General features: G+C 36.1%; 1 protein-coding gene across 1 annotated transcript in view; it reads left to right on the plus strand.

Annotated features, from left to right (window-relative positions):
- ACADL (acyl-CoA dehydrogenase long chain) overlaps positions 1–4,457 on the plus strand; it is a 37,449-nt gene extending 32,992 nt beyond the window's left edge. Inside the window, exon 11 of the mRNA XM_007470018.1 lies at positions 4,214–4,457. Coding sequence (XP_007470080.1) covers positions 4,214–4,307 — 94 coding nt within the window. The 3' untranslated portion in view covers positions 4,308–4,457. The remainder of the gene's footprint in view (positions 1–4,213) is intronic.
- Positions 4,458–18,591: the final 14,134 nt, after the last annotated feature.

Below are 18,591 nucleotides of genomic sequence, written 5' to 3' on the forward strand. Positions count from 1 at the left end.
CTATAAATTATTTTATTTTGTTTTATTTTATTTCATTTTACTGTAGTAAGAGCACTTAACATGAGATCTACCCTCTTCACAAAATTTTAAGTGTTCCATACAGTGTCGTTAACTGTAGGCACAGTGCTGTACAGCAGGTCTCTAGAACTTATTCATCTTGCTTAACTGAAACTTTATGCCCATTGATTAGTAACTCCCCATTTCTCCCTTCCCTTAGCCCCTGGCAGCCACTATTCCTCTTTGAGTCTGTGAATTTGACTGTTTTAGTTACCTAATATAGGTGGGATCATGTAGTATTTGTCTTTCTGTGACTGGCTTATTTCACTTAGAAGAATGTCCTCAAGGTTCATCCAGGTGGTGACATATTGAAGAATTTCCTTCTGTTTAAGGTTGAATAGTATTCCATTATATGTTATACTACAGTTTCTTTATCTATTCATCTGTCCATGGACATACAGGTTGTTTCGAGTAATACTGCATTGAACATGTGAGCGCTAGCATCACTTGGAGGTCTTGGTTTCAATTCTTTCAAATAAATACCTAGAAGTGGGATTTCTGCATCATATGGTAGTTTTATTTCATTTTTTGATGAATTTCCATATACTATTTTTCCTAGCAGCTGAGCTGCACCACTTTGCATTCCCTCTAACAGTGTGCCGGTATTGCAGTTTCTCCATATCCTCAACAACACTTATCTTTAGGCTTTTTTGTTAATAGCCATCCTGACAGGTGTGAGATGATATTTCATTGTAGTTTTGATTTGCATTTCCCTGGTGATTAGTGACATTGAGCATTTTTTCATATACCTTTTGGTCATTTGTATGTCTTCTTTCAAAATATCACTTTTTTAAAACTAAAAAAAAAAATAGACATTATAGAAAAATTAACCTGCATATAAAAAGGATCTAAGTTGTCATGTCTTAATTTTTTTATTGTCTATTTTGCTCTAAAAATAAATCAAAAGTATTATTTTTTTCTAAGTAGAATTTGTACTTCCTTCAACTTTAAAATAAATTAAATATAGCCTTTTTTATTGTATTACATGTGAATATTGTTGTTATCATTTCAAAGCAGTACCAGTTTGTCAGTAGGCAGCATCCTCTTCCATATTTCTTCCTCCGTCTCCATAATTTCTTCTTTCCCTCTTCCTATAGTCTTTTGCCTCGGTAATCTCTCCATGGCATTTCTCTTCCTCATAGCGGAAGATATATTTTTCCTCTTATTTGGCAATATTTTCAGTTTATAAAATTTTCTCAGGGAAGTTTTTGCTATATAGAGAGAAGTCCAATTTAGTTTTGAATCTGAGAATGAGAATGCTATGAGCTTCCAAAAACTTCTTATAATTTTAATCTAAATACAGAGTATCTAAAAGAGAAAAATTATCAAACTAGTATTGAAACTGACTTTCAAATTTATCATTTTGGCAAGCATAATTGAAAACATCTGATTTGCTTATAGTCCTTAATGAGGAAAATGAACATTTATTCAAGTTACATTAAAAACAGAAGCTCTAGAAGCTCCAGCATAGAGCTTCTGTTAGGTATAATTTCCTAATTTTCTGTAGCCACTGGGCAGCTCAGAAAGCTTTAATCACAGGGTGTATGTAATTTATAACCTTTTATAAAAACTCAGCAACAAGTAGGATTTTTCCTTCCTTCAGAATGTAGGCATGACGTAGCTAAATGATTTCCTTTTCTTTATCAATCCTTGGACTTGGATTTCGGTACATCCTTCCAGAACTACTTCAAACAGGCTTTAATCAAAAGCAGATTTATTTTTTTTTTATCTTTGTATAGTCATGAAATCAAAGTAAACACTGAGTTATGCTAGCACAAATCAAATCGTCTCTGGAATTTTTCCTGTGTGTTTTCATGTTTTATTCATAATATTAATCCACCTTATTGACAATATTCAAAATGCTAAGAAAGTAAAATAATAATGGGTGTTTATATTTTTCTACTTGACTGTGCTATTATAACTGCTGCAGGGTATGTAGACATGTCATGGCTCAGTGCTTGTCTAGTTTGGTTCGGTTCCTAAGAAAGGCATGTTAGGTGAAGAGGAGTCAACCATCTACAAGGTCCAAGATTAGAGCGTAGCATAAGTCTTGGTCTCTGTTTTCTCAGAGGCAATTCCATCAGGTCAATAGCAAGCAAAAATTGTAACTTGATGGCTTATTTGAAATCCCTAGTTTCAGTTTGAGAGACTGACATTTCCTTTCAGGAATAATAATCCCCTTGGCCAGCTTGTTGGTTTGAAGACTGTATGAATTTTTTAACTAGACTGCTATTTCTCTCCCCAAAGACATAGGGAAGGAATTTTTCATAAGATAAGGAGAGAGAGTAGTAGGATAATATCAAAAAAGCTAATTAGATACATTAGGCAGTATGTGGATGAAGTGTACAGACTTTGATGAGATAGAAAAAAAATCATTCTAATTATGTTTTTATATCCTAAGATTAAGCTATATTATTTGTGTGTGTGTGTGTGTGTGTGTGTGTGTGTGTGTGTGTGTGTTGCTGAGTCTTGGTTTCACAGATCAAAGAGGTGCTTTTTGCCTTTTGGTTTTATTTTATTTATTTGTTTTCTGTTTGTTTAAAAATAACCAGTCTTAAGCATGTGAGTTTACTTCAGTCTTACTCATTAGGCTTGTGCCTATGACAAGTGAGGCTTAAGTTTTGCAATTTCAAGACCTGTCTGCAGTGCTAGGAAGAGCAGCCTGAGATAGAGAGCTTCATCACTGTGGGGTTAAACATTCCTTCTGCTGCCATTCTCTGTTAATTTTAGTTGATGACTGAATTTAATTAGTAACCTATAAAAGGGCTACTGATCTCTGTCAATTACCTACTCCATTGGAACTTCTTTGATGTGAAAAAAAATATGCCCAGCCTGATCCAAAAATGTCTAAAAGCATTGAGATTGCTGAAGTAGGCTGAAATGCCAGGTAAGTCCTCTAAATGAGAGTGCTAGATTTTGTGGGCAACAATGGAATCTGTTCAAAAGAAAAAATATATTTGAAAACACATATGTCTCTAGATTTCAAGTTTCATAAGAAAGTAGCTATTGAGACTCTAAAATTCCTTTGTAATACAAGAAATCAAATCAATAAATATTTACTGAGCGCTCACTGTTTGTAAGGTACCATGGTGAACGTGGACAAGGAAAAGTTCAGAATTGGTCATGTTCCTAGAGAGCTTGCACATTTAATTTGTCTCAAATTAAATTTAAAAAAAATTAATGCTTGAAAAAAATGCCTTTGAATCTGTCTACTAGAAAAGTCCAAAGCTCAGTAACTGATCTTACATTTCTGGGCCAATGGAAATGTTGAGATGTAATAAAAAAGATACTTGCCAAAGTGGCAGGATACCTACCTTTTAATTCCAGGCTGCCAATGATCTGTTATGTGACCATTAAACAGCAACCATTAATTAGTATATGTATTAACTTTTCAGCATCTCAGTTCCTTTACCTTCAAAACAATAATAATATTTATCCTCCCTAATTCCAGAGCTGAGAGGATAAAATGACATGAGAAAAGGTAAAACCAACTATATAGTGTTATGGTTGCTGTCAAAAGTGAATTCCTTCTTGTTTTTTTATGGCAGTATACTCAGCCACTCAGTATTTCAACCTCATACATTACTGGAGTGACTGTTAATCATTTCCAAAAAATAAGTTACTTGTTAACTTTGTGAAGTAATATTTTCTGAAGCATCAGTTTATACTGCTGATGGCAGCAGTAGTGATGGGAATCTAAAGGATGTTAGAAAATATGTACTTTCTTTTCTCTTTTGTTTTTTATAAAACCAGTAGATTTCAACTTTTGAGGGGAAACATTAAAGGTAACAAGATATTAAGACATTCCATCCATTTCTAAATTTACAGTTGCCCTTTTTGGAATGTTATTATATGTGCTGAATTTTACAAAATTAAATCAAAAGAAACATACTTAGAAATGTTATTTTGAATTTGTAATCTCTTCAAGCAGGCTAAAACAAAACTATACAAATGATCAATATCTTAATAGAATTTTATAATTATACCAATCTAGGGTGGATGCCATACAGAAAAAAAAGGAATTTACGAAGAACTTTTATTGTTTGGATTTCATTAAATGGACACTTTAAAGTAATTAATAGTTACCTGGTGAGACAAAATTTATAATTTCTAATATCTTTTGTTTATTCATTCAATCATCTTCTTATTTATCCAGAGCTTATGTGGATGCCCGAGTTCAGCCAATCTATGGTGGTACCAATGAAATAATGAAGGAGCTAATTGCAAGAGAGATCGTCAGTGACAAGTAGACATCTGCCCACATCCTGGAATCCTATTACAACTAATCTGGTTTTAAATCTACTCAAGATAAAATACAACCTGGAAAGGGAGGGAACACTAAACATGTTTTTATATGTTCTCTCTACAGAGAAAGAAATCAAATACAAATACAAGATTAACACAGTGGGAGGAGAAAGATCCTAAAGTTTTCCATTATCAAGGTTGGTAGGATCCTAAACCTTTCCAATTAAAAGGTTTAACTTTTAATTTTTTATATAGCTAAAAGGCAAAGATTTTCTGATTCTAGAAGCCTTAATGTTTCATTTATCCTTAAAATTCTAAAAGAGCATAGTCACTTAGATCTTTAAAATTGAGGCAGAAATAATTTTGTTATACTATAAAAATGGGATTAATAATATTTACAGCATATTGACTTTAAAAAGGAAAAATAAATATAATTTACAATGCAAAATACGTTTAGCTATCTCTTAGTCCAAATTCCCCCGAACAGTGGTTTCTACCACCCTATCCTAAACCTCTGTTTTTAAGTAATGAAACACTTTCTTCAAGCCAAAGCTTATGCCGAGTCCTTGTGAAATCCTGTTGTGTGAAGAGCTGCTCTGGTTGAAGCAGGAAGCCTTCCTACCTTATGGCCTTAGAATCACTAGACTCAGCTAAGCAAATCCCCACTAGTGAACGCCACTGGTTGCCTCAACCACTGACCCCTGGGCTTTCAACAGATTTCCATCCCAGTTTAATTTCTAGGAGAACACAGAATAATCCATCATCCTTTAGTTTCAAGATATTGGTGTATTTATAGGTATCAAAACAGTGACTTTTATTTTGGAGCAGTGTAATTTTTAAATTAATTTAACAGATTTATACTTTGTGTCATCTATAAGCCAGGCTGTTAAAAATATGATGAGAAATATGATTTAAAAAATTGGCAAGATCCCTGCTAATAAGTGAATAAATAAGTTGTAATAAATAAGGTAAGAAGCAAGTAAATAAACAAAATAATTTCAAATAATGATAAAGGCAGTAAAGGAAATAAAGTAAACGTTTAAAGTAGGAAAGTGAGGAAACGACGTTCGGTTTGAGACTATTATCAAAAAATAAGCCATTGATTTGTAAACTGCTAGCATCATTTTAGTACCTGTTTTTCTTTGCATATATTGCTGAGACAGTGAATAAAGTAGTTTTTAAATGGAAATAAATAGGTGTATTCTTGTTTAACTTAGAGAACCTAAACATTTTATTTGGTGTTGTGGGTATTAAGCATTGTGGGGTTTTTTGTTTTTTTGCGGTACGCGGGCCTCTCACTGTTGTGGCCTCTCCCATTGCGGAGCGCAGGCTCTGGACGCGCAGGCTCAGGAGCCATGGCTCACAGGCCCAGCCGCTCCGCGGCATGTGGGATCTTCCCGGACCGGGGCACGAACCCGTGTCCCCTGCATCAGCAGGCAGACTCAACCACTGCGCCACCAGGGAAGCCCCTAAGCATTGTTTTTTAATGCAGTCTTTACAACTGGGTAGAGCAGAGAGTAGAGAAAATACTTTGATACCATTCTATCCTAGTCTTATATACCTTCAATTTGCTCTTGAGTCGGAGTTTGTATGATTGACAACTTGAGTCCTTGCTCAGTAAATACCATGCAAAATTGGTTAAAATAAATTCTTATTAGATATTATTGTATTTGCCACTTTCACCTCACTCCTACTAACAGGAAACAATAGAGAATTAGACCAACCGGTCCAGCCCCAGCCCCAGCCCCTTTCCCAGGCTTAAAGGAAACTAGATTTTAGGAATTAAACATCTGTAGGATAAACAGTAAAGTAACATAGTATGAAATGCCTGCTATGTAGAGGTGGACAAACCTGGGTTTGAATGATGACTCTACCATTTAGCAGCCATTGGACCTTGGGCAAATTATTTAACTTCTCAGGATTCCTTCAGGTGCAAATGACAAAGAAACCCAATTCAGACTATCCTAGGCAAAAACTTTGAGTGTGCTATTAGCTAAAATGAACTGTAGAGTAGCTCACACAATCTAAAGAACTGTAGGAACTCAGGTCTCAAGGGCCTGATTGAGGTTCAGGACTGTCAGCACTTACACTATATCTGTTTATTTCTACTTTTCTTTGCAAATTGGCCTAATGCACACTGCAGAGAAATTTCATCATAGGGCCTGTAAAAATGACCTTGGACTGCTCCAGACCTACATCCTTCAGCACAATATCATTATAAGGTGGGGAAAGGTGCACTATAATTGACAGTCTCATCAGGAGCACACAGACTGGGGGAAGCAGTTCCTGAAGCAGAGAGTGGTATTATCAAAAGAAAGGGAACAGAAAGTCTGCTGGGCAGCCCTTAATCACACTCACACACACGCACAAAGTTATTACGGTCCACTAGAGCTAGGAATAGGTTCTTGTAATTTTTCTATATCAGAAAGTGAAAGGATTTCTAAGGTAGGATATTTTCTTGGAATGATCCCTGAGATCTGTTTTCTATCTCTTCTAAGCTAGTTATCTTGCAAATTCAGTCTTCTTTTGCAGCCCCAAAAGAAGCAAGTGTTGTAGCATGAGCTTACAGCAAAAAGCAAAACAGGGAACTCAGAATGTGTTCCTTAACCTTCTATTTAGTTTTCATTTCTTAAATAGCTTATCTTAGTGTTTTGCTTGTATGGCTTTGATAGTTGTCCCCTAGGGAAGGAATTTATCATCTGTATCTCATGCAGTGCTAAGTGCTCAAGAAATGATAAATAATAATAATGCTCAAAGGAACAGACTGGACCAACACAGCAAGAAAGCCACACTGTGTAAATAATTAATGAGAATCAAAAAGCCTGAGTAATTTTGGATTTTGGCTGAGATTTTTAGAATCATAATTATTGCCTTAAAATTATTTTTGCCCTTTATTTCTTTGATGTTGTCATTGAAAATGACAATATATAGAAGAAGCTGTTTTGATTTGCTGTTTTAAAAATCTATCTGCAAATCTTTACTAATCTAGTAATTTTAGTAGTTTATTGCTCAAGGTATAAGATTTCTAGGAGACTGTTTTTTTTCATATGTCAGTATTATTTTTGGCACACACAGCATTTATTTATTTGGAGTCATTGGAAAGATTTGACATTGAGATGGAAGCCAACTGTAGGCCTATCACGTCTACTGCTTTATAATAAATGTTGAAAGGGAGTTTTATGCTATTTTTGAAATCTCATTATCACGAGAAAGTTTTTTCTTTTTTAGATGTTGGGGATAGGAGTTTATTAATTAATTAATTTATTTTTGCTATGTTGGGTCTTCGTTTCTGTGCGAGGGCTTTCTCTAGTTGTGGCAAGCGGGGGCCACTCTTCATCGCAGTGCGCGGACCTCTCACTATCGCGGCCTCTCTTGTAGCGGAGCACAGGCTCCAGACGCGCAGGCTCAGTAGTTGTGGCTCACAGGCCTAGTTGCTCCGCGGCATGTGGGATCCTCCCAGACCAGGGCTCAAACCCGTGTCCTTTGCATTAGCAGGCAGATTCTCAACCACTGCGCCACCAGGGAAGCCCCATGAGAAACTTTTTTAAAAATTACAGAAAAATTCAAACACACTCAAAAATAATGAAGATAGTGTAATGAGCCTCTAGCTTCAACATTTGCCAGTGATCTCCCTCACGTTTTTTTCTCAATATTTTTTTTTTTTGCATTACGCAGGCCTCTCACTGTCGTGACCTCTCCCGTTGCGGAGCACAGGCTCCGGACGCACAGGCTCAGCGGCCATGGCTCACGGGCCCAGCCGCTCCGCGGCATGTGGGATCTTCCCGGACCGGGGCACGAACCTGTGTCCGCTGCGTGGGCAGGCAGACTCTCAACCACTGTGCCACCAGGGAAGCCCCTTTTCTCAATAATTTTGAAGCAAATCCCAAACATGATCCTATTTCATACACATATATCTTTCAGAATATGTATCTAACTGATATATCTAACTGAAGTTTTTTTTTGTAACCACAAGGCCATTATCATAATTTTAAAACTTAAATTTAAAATATAGTTCCAAATTAACAGTAAAGTTTTCTCAGTTGTGTCAAGAATGCCTTTTGTAGTTGGTTTGTTCAAATCAGGATCTAGGCAAGGTCCACAATTTGCATTTTTTGGTATTGTCTTCTATATCTTTTATAACAGTCTTCCCTTCTCTCTTTTTCCTTCTCCCTTTCTTTTAAATTTTATGTTTTTAATGAACATACAGCAAATTTGCTTGTTTTGGGTATATATACATATGATAAAATTGCCTTTTTTGGTACTCTGAATTTTAGCACATATATAGATTAGTGCAACCACCACAGTCAGGATACAGAACAGTTTCATTAACCCCAAAAACTACCTCATGCCCTTTATAGTCACATCATTTCTGCTTCTCTAACCACTGGCAACTACTGATATGTTCTCTGTTATTATATTTTTCTCATTTTGGAACTCATATAAATGGAATCATATAGTATGTAACCTTTTAAGAACAGCTTTCTCTTAGCAAAATGCATTTAAGATTCATTCATGTTGTGTGAATTAATAGCTCGTTCCTTTTTCAGTGCTAAATAGAGTCCATTGTATGGGTGTACCACAGTTTATTCATTCACCTGCTTAAGGACATTTTGATTGCTGAGATTAAATACCCAGGCAAGGAATTTTGCAGTCATAAAGGTAATTGTATGTTTAACTTTATAAGAAACTGTCAAGCTGTTTTTCCAGAATTCCTGTGCCATTTTGCCTTCCCACCAGCAATATGAGTTCCAACTGTTCTGCATCTTCTCTAGCACTTGTATTTTTTTATTTTAGCCATTCTAATAGATATGTAGTGGTATCTCATTGAAGTTCAAATTTGCATTTCCCAAATGTCTAATGATATTGAACAGCTTCTCATGTGATTATTTGCCCTTCACATATCGTCTTTGGTCAATTATCTGTTCAGATCTTTTGCCTATTTTTAGGTGGGTTGCTTGTTTTCTTAATATTGAGTTTTGAGAGTTCTTTATATATTTTAAACTGTCGAGCACAAGGCGTATTCAGGCTGACAGATTCAGCCAGTAAAGAAACAATGAGCCCTTTATAAACTCAGTTTTTTGCTTACATAGGAGTGCAAAGATGAGTAGCCAAAGGTGCCAGCCCTCTGTGGCCTTTGCACAGGATGACACAAACAAAAGAGGCCAGATGACTGCAAGGAGAATAATGGGATACTCCTGCTGAGGATTCCGTTCCATGATACTGCTAATCAGTTTTATAGCTGCAGATTTGCCTTAAGGATGGTGAGGCAGAAAGCCTCATACCCCACCAGAACCTGAAAACAATGAGAAACTGCCTAATGACAGCCCCCTGGGTAGATAGGGAAGCGAGTGAGAAATGGCACTGTAGCAGCACCTCGCGGGTCTCCCATGCTCTCCTGTTCCAGGAGGGTCACAAGGCATTCTGTCATTCTGTCAAGATTCAGCCGCTGTCCAAGCCTTGCCTATGTGGCCTGTGTGGAAACATGCAAGGTCGTCAGGCTCTGGCTGTTCCCCTAGAGATACAAGTCCTTTCTCAGATATGTGATTTGTAAATATTTTCTCCCTATCTGTAGCTAGTTCCTTCATTCTTGTAACAGTGAGTTTCCTAGAGCAAAAGTTTTTAATTTTGATGAATTTTGAGTTATCAATTTTTTCTTTTATGGAGTACATTTTTGGTATATCTAGGAACTCGGCTCAAACTCAAATCATAAAGTTTTTCTCCTGTTTTCTTTTAGGAATCTTATATTTTGTGTTGTTCACTTAGATCTGTGTTCCATTTAGTAATTTTTTTAGGGGTGAGATTTATGTCAAGGTGCATTTTTTTTTTTTTTTTGCATATAGATGTATAGATGTCTAATTCTTCTTATAGCATTTGTTGAAAAGAGTATCTTTTTTTCATTGAATTGCCTTTGTACTTTTGTCAAAAATCAATTGACCATATTGTGTGGATCTACTTCTGGACTCAGTTCTGTTTCATTGTGTATCTTCCTCTTTATCTTAGTGACAGTAGCTTTATAGAAAGTTTTAAAATCAGATAATGGGATTCCTCTAACTTTATTCTTTTTCAAAATTGTTTTGGCCATTCTGATTTCTTTAGCTTTCCATGCAAGTTTAAAAATCAACTTATCTATATCTACAAAAAGAAAAAAAAATCCTGTTGGGCTTTGATTGGAATTGCATTAAATCTATAAATTTGGAGAGAATTGCCATTTTTGCTATGCCGAGTCTTCCAATCCAGGAATGGGAATGTCTGTTTATTTAGATCTTTGGTTTATTTCTTCAGTATTTTGTAGTCTTCAACATAGAGATCCTATATGTGTTTTGTTATATTTATAATTAAGTATTTCATTTTGGGGGGGCAGCTACTGTAAATTGTATTAATGCTTAATTCTGGTTTACAATCGTTTATTGTCAATATAATTTACTGTTCTTTGTTGACCTCCTTGAGTCCTATTGTCTACTAAACTCACTTATAAATTCTAGGAGTTTTTTTTGTAGATTCCTTGGGATTTTCTACATAGACAATAATGTCATCCATGAATACGGACAGTTTTATTTCTTTTTAACCTGTATACCCTTCATTTCTTTTTTCCTTCTTTCCTTCCTTCCTTTCTTCCTTCCTCCCTTCCTTGTTTCCTTCCTTCCTCCCTTCCTCCTCTCTCTTCCTCTTCCTTTTTCTTTCTTCCTTTCTTTCTTTCCCTTCCTTCCTTCCTCCCTTTCTTCCTTTCTTTTTTCTTTCTTTATTTTCTTTTTCTTTCTTTTTCTTTCTTTCTCTTTCTTTCCCTTCCTTCCTTCCTCCCTTTCTTTCTTTCTTTCTTTCTTTCTCTTTCCTTCTTTCTCCCTTCCTCCCTCTATTTCTTTCTTTCTTTTCTTTCTTTCTTTTTCTTTCTTTCTTTCTTTCTTTTCTTTCTTTCTTTCTTTCTTTCTTTCTTTCTTCCTTTCTTCCTTTCTTTCTCTCTCTCTCTTACTGTACTTACTAGGACTTCCACTACAGTGTTGCATAGGAATGATAAGAATGGACATGCTTGTTTGTTTCTGATCTTAGAAGGAAAACATTCAGGCTTTCACATTAAAAATGATTTCTTTAAAGTAGATTTTTAGTAGAAGATTAGATTAGATTGAAGAGATTCCATTCTGTTCCTAATTTGATGAGAGTTTTTATCATTAATGGATATTGAATTCTGTCAAATATTTTCTACATCAATCGATATGATCATGTGGGTTTTTTCTTTGGATTATTAATTTAGTGAATTACATTGATTGCATTTTGAATATTGATCCAACCTTGCATTCCTGGCATAAACCCCACTTGGTCATCATGTGTCCTAATTTTTACATATTACTTGGTTCTATTTGATATAGTCTATTGGGAATTTTTGCATCTATCTTCATAAGAGATATTTGCCTGTAATTTTCTTTTCTTGCACTGTCTCTGCCTGGTTTTGTTATCCTGGTAATGCTGACCTCATAAAATGAGTTGGGGATTGTTACTTTCTTTTTCCTCCATGCCATTGATTTGTTGGAAAAAACCTGGTCATTTATTTTATAGAATGCCCACAATTATTGATCTGACTGATTTCTCATGGTGATTTCTAATTTAATCCTCTATTCCCTATGTTTCCTGTAAACTGATAGTTAATGCTAGAGGCTTGATTACACTCAGGCTCAATATTTTTTGCCCTGGAAACTTAATATGCAGTGCTGTGAATATTCTATTGCATCACACTATGAGACATAATATCTAGTTGTCTCACTTTTAGACACACTGAGATTGATCAGTAGATTCAGACAGTATTAGTCTTGTATCTTTTTAAAATTCCCTATCAACATTTTACCTAATGGTTTTAACATCCATTGATAGTTATTTACAAGATCTATTATTTAATTAGGAGTTGTAAATGATGACTTCCTAATTTTCTGACTCCTTTTTGCATTTATCAACTTTCATGAAAAAGAACAATCATCAACTTTTTGAATAACTGGGTACTCTGGGAATCAGAAGAAGACACAGAAGTGTAAGAGGTTTGTTGAGAGGTAACATCTATCAAAGATGGACAGGGAAGGAAGTCATATTGGGCAGAGATTAATAAAGGAGTCTTAGGCCATGAAGCAGATGTGACAAAATCTTGTCCAATCCAAGGAGGAGATCTGGAGTAAAGGCTGTCCATTAGAGAAGTCCCATATTTGGCAGAAATGGTTAGTCCCTGGTTCTGCGCTGCTCAGTCATTGTCCAAGGACTGCCTGGGGGGGGGATGGCCTTGGCTCAAAAGCTAATGTGAATCCTAAAGGTACTAACAGCTGGAGGCAAGTTGTTTCCTGAAGGGAGATCTGGGTGTTGCACCTACATGGCTGCCACATGCTGACATAGAATTTATAGATAAAAGGCAGAATAAATTGTTGATTTTTTTTCCTTTTATCAGTTTTGAGAGTAATGCATAGGTGCCCTAAGAACTTCTGATGGTAGTGATTTTTTAGTATAAATAAGAACTCATGGATTTTGGAGATGTTAATACATTTTAATTATTACAGTCATTATTCTTTTGGGTACATAGATAGTTTCATCTTAGGCCAATAAGAATCTCTTCAAGTTTTTATATATTTTTTCCTTTTTATTATGGAAAATGTCAAACATACACAAAAGTACAGAGAACTGTATAATGAACCACAATGTATACATCACCGAGCTTTGACGATAATCAATTCATGACTAATCTTTAGTCATCTATATCCCTATATACCCTCTCCTCTCATGGATTATTGTAAAACAAATGCCAGACGTCATGTAATCCTGAATCATTTCAACATGACGCCTTTTTTTTTATGATAGTGTCCTTGGTCTCTGGCACAACAAAAATTTCCATACCCATTGTATACAATTTCTGCCCTAGAGTTGAAATCAGCCATTTTCCTAAAGATCCCTAGTTTATTTTAGTTGGATTTTTCTAGTTTCAAGCTATTACCAAAGTTATTTGTTTATTTTACATTCTGTTTCATGAAATTCCTCTTGAAATTATTTTGATTACTAAAAACTGTATTTCTTATTGTCTTTTTCTTAAATTTAAACTCACCAGAAGTTTATATTACTATATCCCAAGAGAAGTTATGTTCCATTTTACAGTAGAAAAGTATATAGATAGAATGTTTCCTGGTGTAAGAAACAGAAAACCTAAATCAAATTTGGCTTTAAAAATTGATGAAAGGGCTCACAAAACTAGAAAGCTCAGAGATAGGGCAGACTCAAAGCTGGTTGACTGCACAGCTTAGCTTTTCACTAAAGACCCACTTTACCAGTTTATTTTCATCTTTGTGTTCTGTCATTTAGAGTGTAGGGCTAATTTTTAAACTGGGCTCTCTGATGGTGATGGGATGGACTTTCTTATTCATATCTAGAGTGACAGAATGCACTCCTGCCCAGTATTTTGGGCATAAGAGTTGAAATTCACACTCATGGGGTTCGTTAGTCCCATGCCCATCTCTGAACCAATGATTGTGTGAAAGGAAATGGAATGCCTTAATTGGCTTAAGGCAACTGGGGTCTACTTTGGGACATGGAGATAGGATTAGATTCACTCAAAGCACATGAACTGGGTGGAGAGATGCATAACAGCATGAAAAACAGGAAAAATGTCAGGAAAGGGAAATTATGGAATAGAAACTAAATTAGGCAACTAACAAATACCTACTATAACAACTACAAACTAGACCTGGTTGTTAGAATCGGTGCCTGAAGACTGTCACATCTTTTGATATGACTTTTGTAGTAGAGTTTTAATATTAGTCCATGCACAGATCTCCTTTCTGGGCACGTGAGAAGTTTATATTTCCTTGTTCCCTTGTAATTGTGTGACTAGTCCTTGCCAATGGATTGTGGGTGGAAGTGTTGTACCCTGTGGCAGGAATTGTAGAGGTGTTATGGGGGTAACATATGATCAAAGTATAGAATGTAGATTCAACTTATGGAAGACAAGCACTCTGGAAAGTTACCTGGACCTGCAACAGACTTTGTGTGAGAAAGAAAGTATTTTGTTTGTTAATTCACTGTAATTTGGGGGGTTGTTTGTTACTGCGTCATAACTTGACCCATCATGACTAATAAAACTTCCATACGTTCTTTACATGGTAAGTAATTGAGGAAATAGAACCGGCGTTACAATACATATGTAACACCTTCAGGGACCCCAAGAAATTGCCCTGATTATGCATACTTCATATGAAATGAATCAGAATATTGGGACAGTTTTTCCATTGTAGTGAGTTCTGACCAGTATTTCTGGATATGCTTGTTTAGGGTAAAGACCTATAGGAGTAGTGTCTGAAAACAACACTTTTATCATTTTACTTCCTTAATGCAAAACTCTTCAATGGTTCCACTATTACCTACAGAATAAACTTTACATTCCTTACTTAAACTTCCATATTTTGGTCCTAATCTACCTTTGTAGACTGTGCACCATTCTTTTTAATTACATCAGTATGTTCAGCAATCATAACACCCATGGGCACAGCCATAGAGCCTGAAAAGGAGAGTGTAGTTCAAGAATCTCTTTTATGGGTCTTTTCGTTTGACGCCCTACCCCGATACTGGGCTCCCCACCCCAACCAGTGTGCTACATTTAGCTGACTCTGATTTTAGACATTTTGGTTTGGAAACTGAAGACCATTGCCTAACATCTATTTTCCCCTCCTCAATAATAATAATTCATATATAGCAGAGGTGACAAGGTGTTCAAGTTTAGCTGTATTTCCTAGTCTCCCTTGCAACTAGATGTATACACATAATCAAGTTGTAGACTTGTTGAGAGGGACATCAGGAGAGGTACTTTAAAGGCCCTGTTTGCCTAGTATCCCTTTCTTGCCTGCTGCTTGGGAAGTGGATATGATCCTGGAGTTCCAGTAGCCCTGTGGCAACATGAAGTCACTTTGAGAATGGAAGCCAGGGCTGAGAATGGCAGAAGAGAATAATAGGAAGGAGCCTGCATTCCTGGTTACCTTGTGGAGCTGATATATCAGCTCTGGGCTGTCTCTCAATTTTTTTTTTTTAAACCACATTTCATTAACTCTTAAGGTGCACCATTATCTATATACTATTAAGAAAAAAACCCCACTGCCAATCAAACTGATACAATGCTTTCTTATTGCATCCACACTGAGGTCACTCTGATTTCAGAAATGTTAAACTGTGAAAAAATGTGTCTTAGAATCAATAAAATATGTTATAGCAGAGAGTATTAACCCCTGTGTCTTTAAGCCATCATTATTTGGGGCTTTCAAATGCATTTCACACAGACTATGTGCATCGTAACTGATGCAGACTAGTTTTTAATTTTTCTGCCTGTCTTCATTTTGGACTTAAAACTCCTTGAAATTGCTGAGTCACAGCCTTCATCAGGGAGCCCTTGTTTTAAACATCAACTTCATTGAAGTATAATTCTCATACAATAACATGTAGCTGTTTTAAGTATACATTTTGATGAGTTTTGGCAAATGCATGTACCCATTTGACTTCCACCATGATCAAGATAGAGAGTATTTCCATTACCCCATATACCCTACCCCCTCAATTCCCCGTACTCCAAGCCTAAGCAACTGCTGATCTCCTTTCTGTCATTATGGGTTAAATTTGTCTTTTGTAGAGTTTTATATAAATGGAATCACAAAATATTTCTTTTGTGTCTGGCTTCTTTCACTCAGTATACTGTTTGAGACTCAACTATGTTGTCCTATGTACCAACAGTTTGTTTCTTTTTATTGCTGAGTAGCATTCCATTATATGGATGTACCACAATTGGTTTTTCACCATTTAATGGATCTTGGGTTGTTTCCAGTTTGGGGCTATTGTGAATAAAGGTGCTATGTATATTTGTATACACAGGGAGTCATTTTTTGGTCCCTCTAAAGTCATGGGCCTGTTCTGACTACTCTTGTATCCTGCCCTTGTTCTAAGAATCCTATAGCTCTTGCTGTGTATCCCTACCTTTTGTCTGCTTGTCTGTTGATCCTGGCTAGTTAAAGCTAAATCTGTCCTGAATAGGAATTATCACCTTTAGCCCTACTACTTTTCCTATTCCACTTTTTAAACATGATTATAAAAAGAAAGAATTAAATTGTACTAGAATATGACAGGGGAGGACAGTTGCCCTGGGTATGGAAATATAGAGGAATAAGAGTTCAGGCTTCCAAACTAGCTTTCTATTCTATGAGAGGTAGTGGGGAAAGAACTCTGGCTTTGGAGCCAGGCAGGTCTGTTTTTCAAATCCCAAATTTGGCCATTTTTTAGTGTGAGAATCGATATATATTACCGTATCTAACCTCATTGAGTTTTTTTTTTTTTTCCACCTGGAAAATGAATATAACACTCACTTTGTAGAATGTGAGAATTAAATGCATATATTTATTTAACAAATATGTGTTGAAAACCTACATCTGCCAGGTCCTGTCCTGGGCTCCGGGGATACAGCAGTAAGCAAAACAGCAAAAGTGCCTGACCTCATGGAGCTTACATTCTGCTTAGAAAGGCAAGACAACAAAAACAAAAGAATGAAAATCTGTGTTACATTAGATGGTCATAAATCCCATAGAGAAAAACAGAGCAGAGAAGCGGGATAGAAAAGGCTGTAATTGTAACCTCTTCTTGGCTGTGAGCTACTTAAGACTAGGTATGATCTTTCTTCTGTATCACTAGCATTTATCATAATGTCAGCTGTATATTAAGTGCTGCACACGTTTCCTGAGTGAAAGGAGTGACTGAATAAAAACCAGTGTTGAGGACAGAGATTATCTCATGAAATCACTATAATACTGCTTACCTGGACACTTTTAAATGCTTCCAGATAGGTAATAATTCTGTCAGCAAGAATGGTGCCCTTCCCTTCTCCTTGTTCTTGCTGGTTCTGGAAGTCTCCTACCCAGTGTTATAGTTTTTCTTGGAAATCAGAATGCTTTGAATGTACTTTCTGAATAACAATATATCCTTGATGTTTAAAAATTAACTACATGCATTTTTCAGACTTTTGCTGAATGAATAATATAGAAAACAATTTGACAAAGCTCAGTATGTCAGTTTTTCTATTAAGGAGCTTTGGTATTCTACAGTCTCTGGAAAACTGGCATGCGTCTGCTATAAATATTAAAGTCATGCTTTAGAATAATATTCACTGTCAAGGGAAAATGTCCTTAATATGTGGTTAAATGGGGTAAAAAAAAATAGAGTATGCAGTGTCATCTCTTACACCTCTACTCAAACTCAAAGATACTATCTTCTGAACTATTGATGCCTTCCTTCTTTCACTGCCTAAAGTCCTTTAAATTACCCAGACCAAATACAAAATCTTTCTTTGAACTATCATAACACTTGCTTGACTTCTCAGATGGTTCATTAAAAAAATTTTTAATGCCTTATTCATTTTTGTATTTCTGATCGCAGGGATACGACAGCCCTTCCTTAGAATATCCAATAAATATTTGTTGATTTAATTATTTTCACAACACATCATTCACTTACAATTTTTATTCCAATGATGGTAAATCGATTTCTGAAACACTTCCCTTACCCCATATGAAGGTGCGATTATTGTTTTGAGCAGTTTTTAAAAAGTACTCTCTCCTATAAATGCAGCTTGTCATAAAAATCATTGCAGTTATGGCACAGTCTACTAAAAAGACCAAAAACAAGCCGGTTATTTTCCAATTCCAGTAATTTGCGTCATGTCTTATGTTTTGCTAAAACTCCAGTTCCTTGTTTTCCACGCCCCCCCCATCTTATCCTATTAATAAGGTAGAAATAAGGGCATTTGTCTTTGTGGATCTAAAATTTTAGTGCGCTTCATTCCCTAAATGATTCCATGTGTAAATTAGTTGCTTAGGAAAGCCTGTAATCCGTCTACAGCCTAAGGAGCTATATTTAGTGCTCAGTTATTTAAACACACACACACACACACAAATTGAGTGCGTGGCTGGGTAAATGCCTGGGTGTAGCTTCGTGGTGAGCGGAGCGCTGGACCAGGTGCAAAACTCCCAGCGATGTTTTTCTGTGTCCCTGGCCAACTATCTCCGCGTAAAACTCCATCAGTTTATTTGACTGCGCTACTGCAGAACTGAGTTAACTCCAACGCCACTCAAACCAGCCTTGTACAGATTTTTTAAATGTTTGAGCTGACCCTTACTGATTTTTTTTACTATAAAACGACCCAGCTAGATCCAAGGCAGATTTGCCATCCTCTTTCAGGGCCCCTCGGGGGTGGTACAGAATTACGACTTTGGATTTGAGCGCAGAGCCCAAAGAAATGCAAAC

Source organism: Lipotes vexillifer, unplaced genomic scaffold (genome assembly GCF_000442215.2).
Source record: "Lipotes vexillifer unplaced genomic scaffold, Lipotes_vexillifer_v1.1 scaffold138, whole genome shotgun sequence".
Lineage (NCBI taxonomy): Eukaryota > Metazoa > Chordata > Mammalia > Artiodactyla > Lipotidae > Lipotes > Lipotes vexillifer.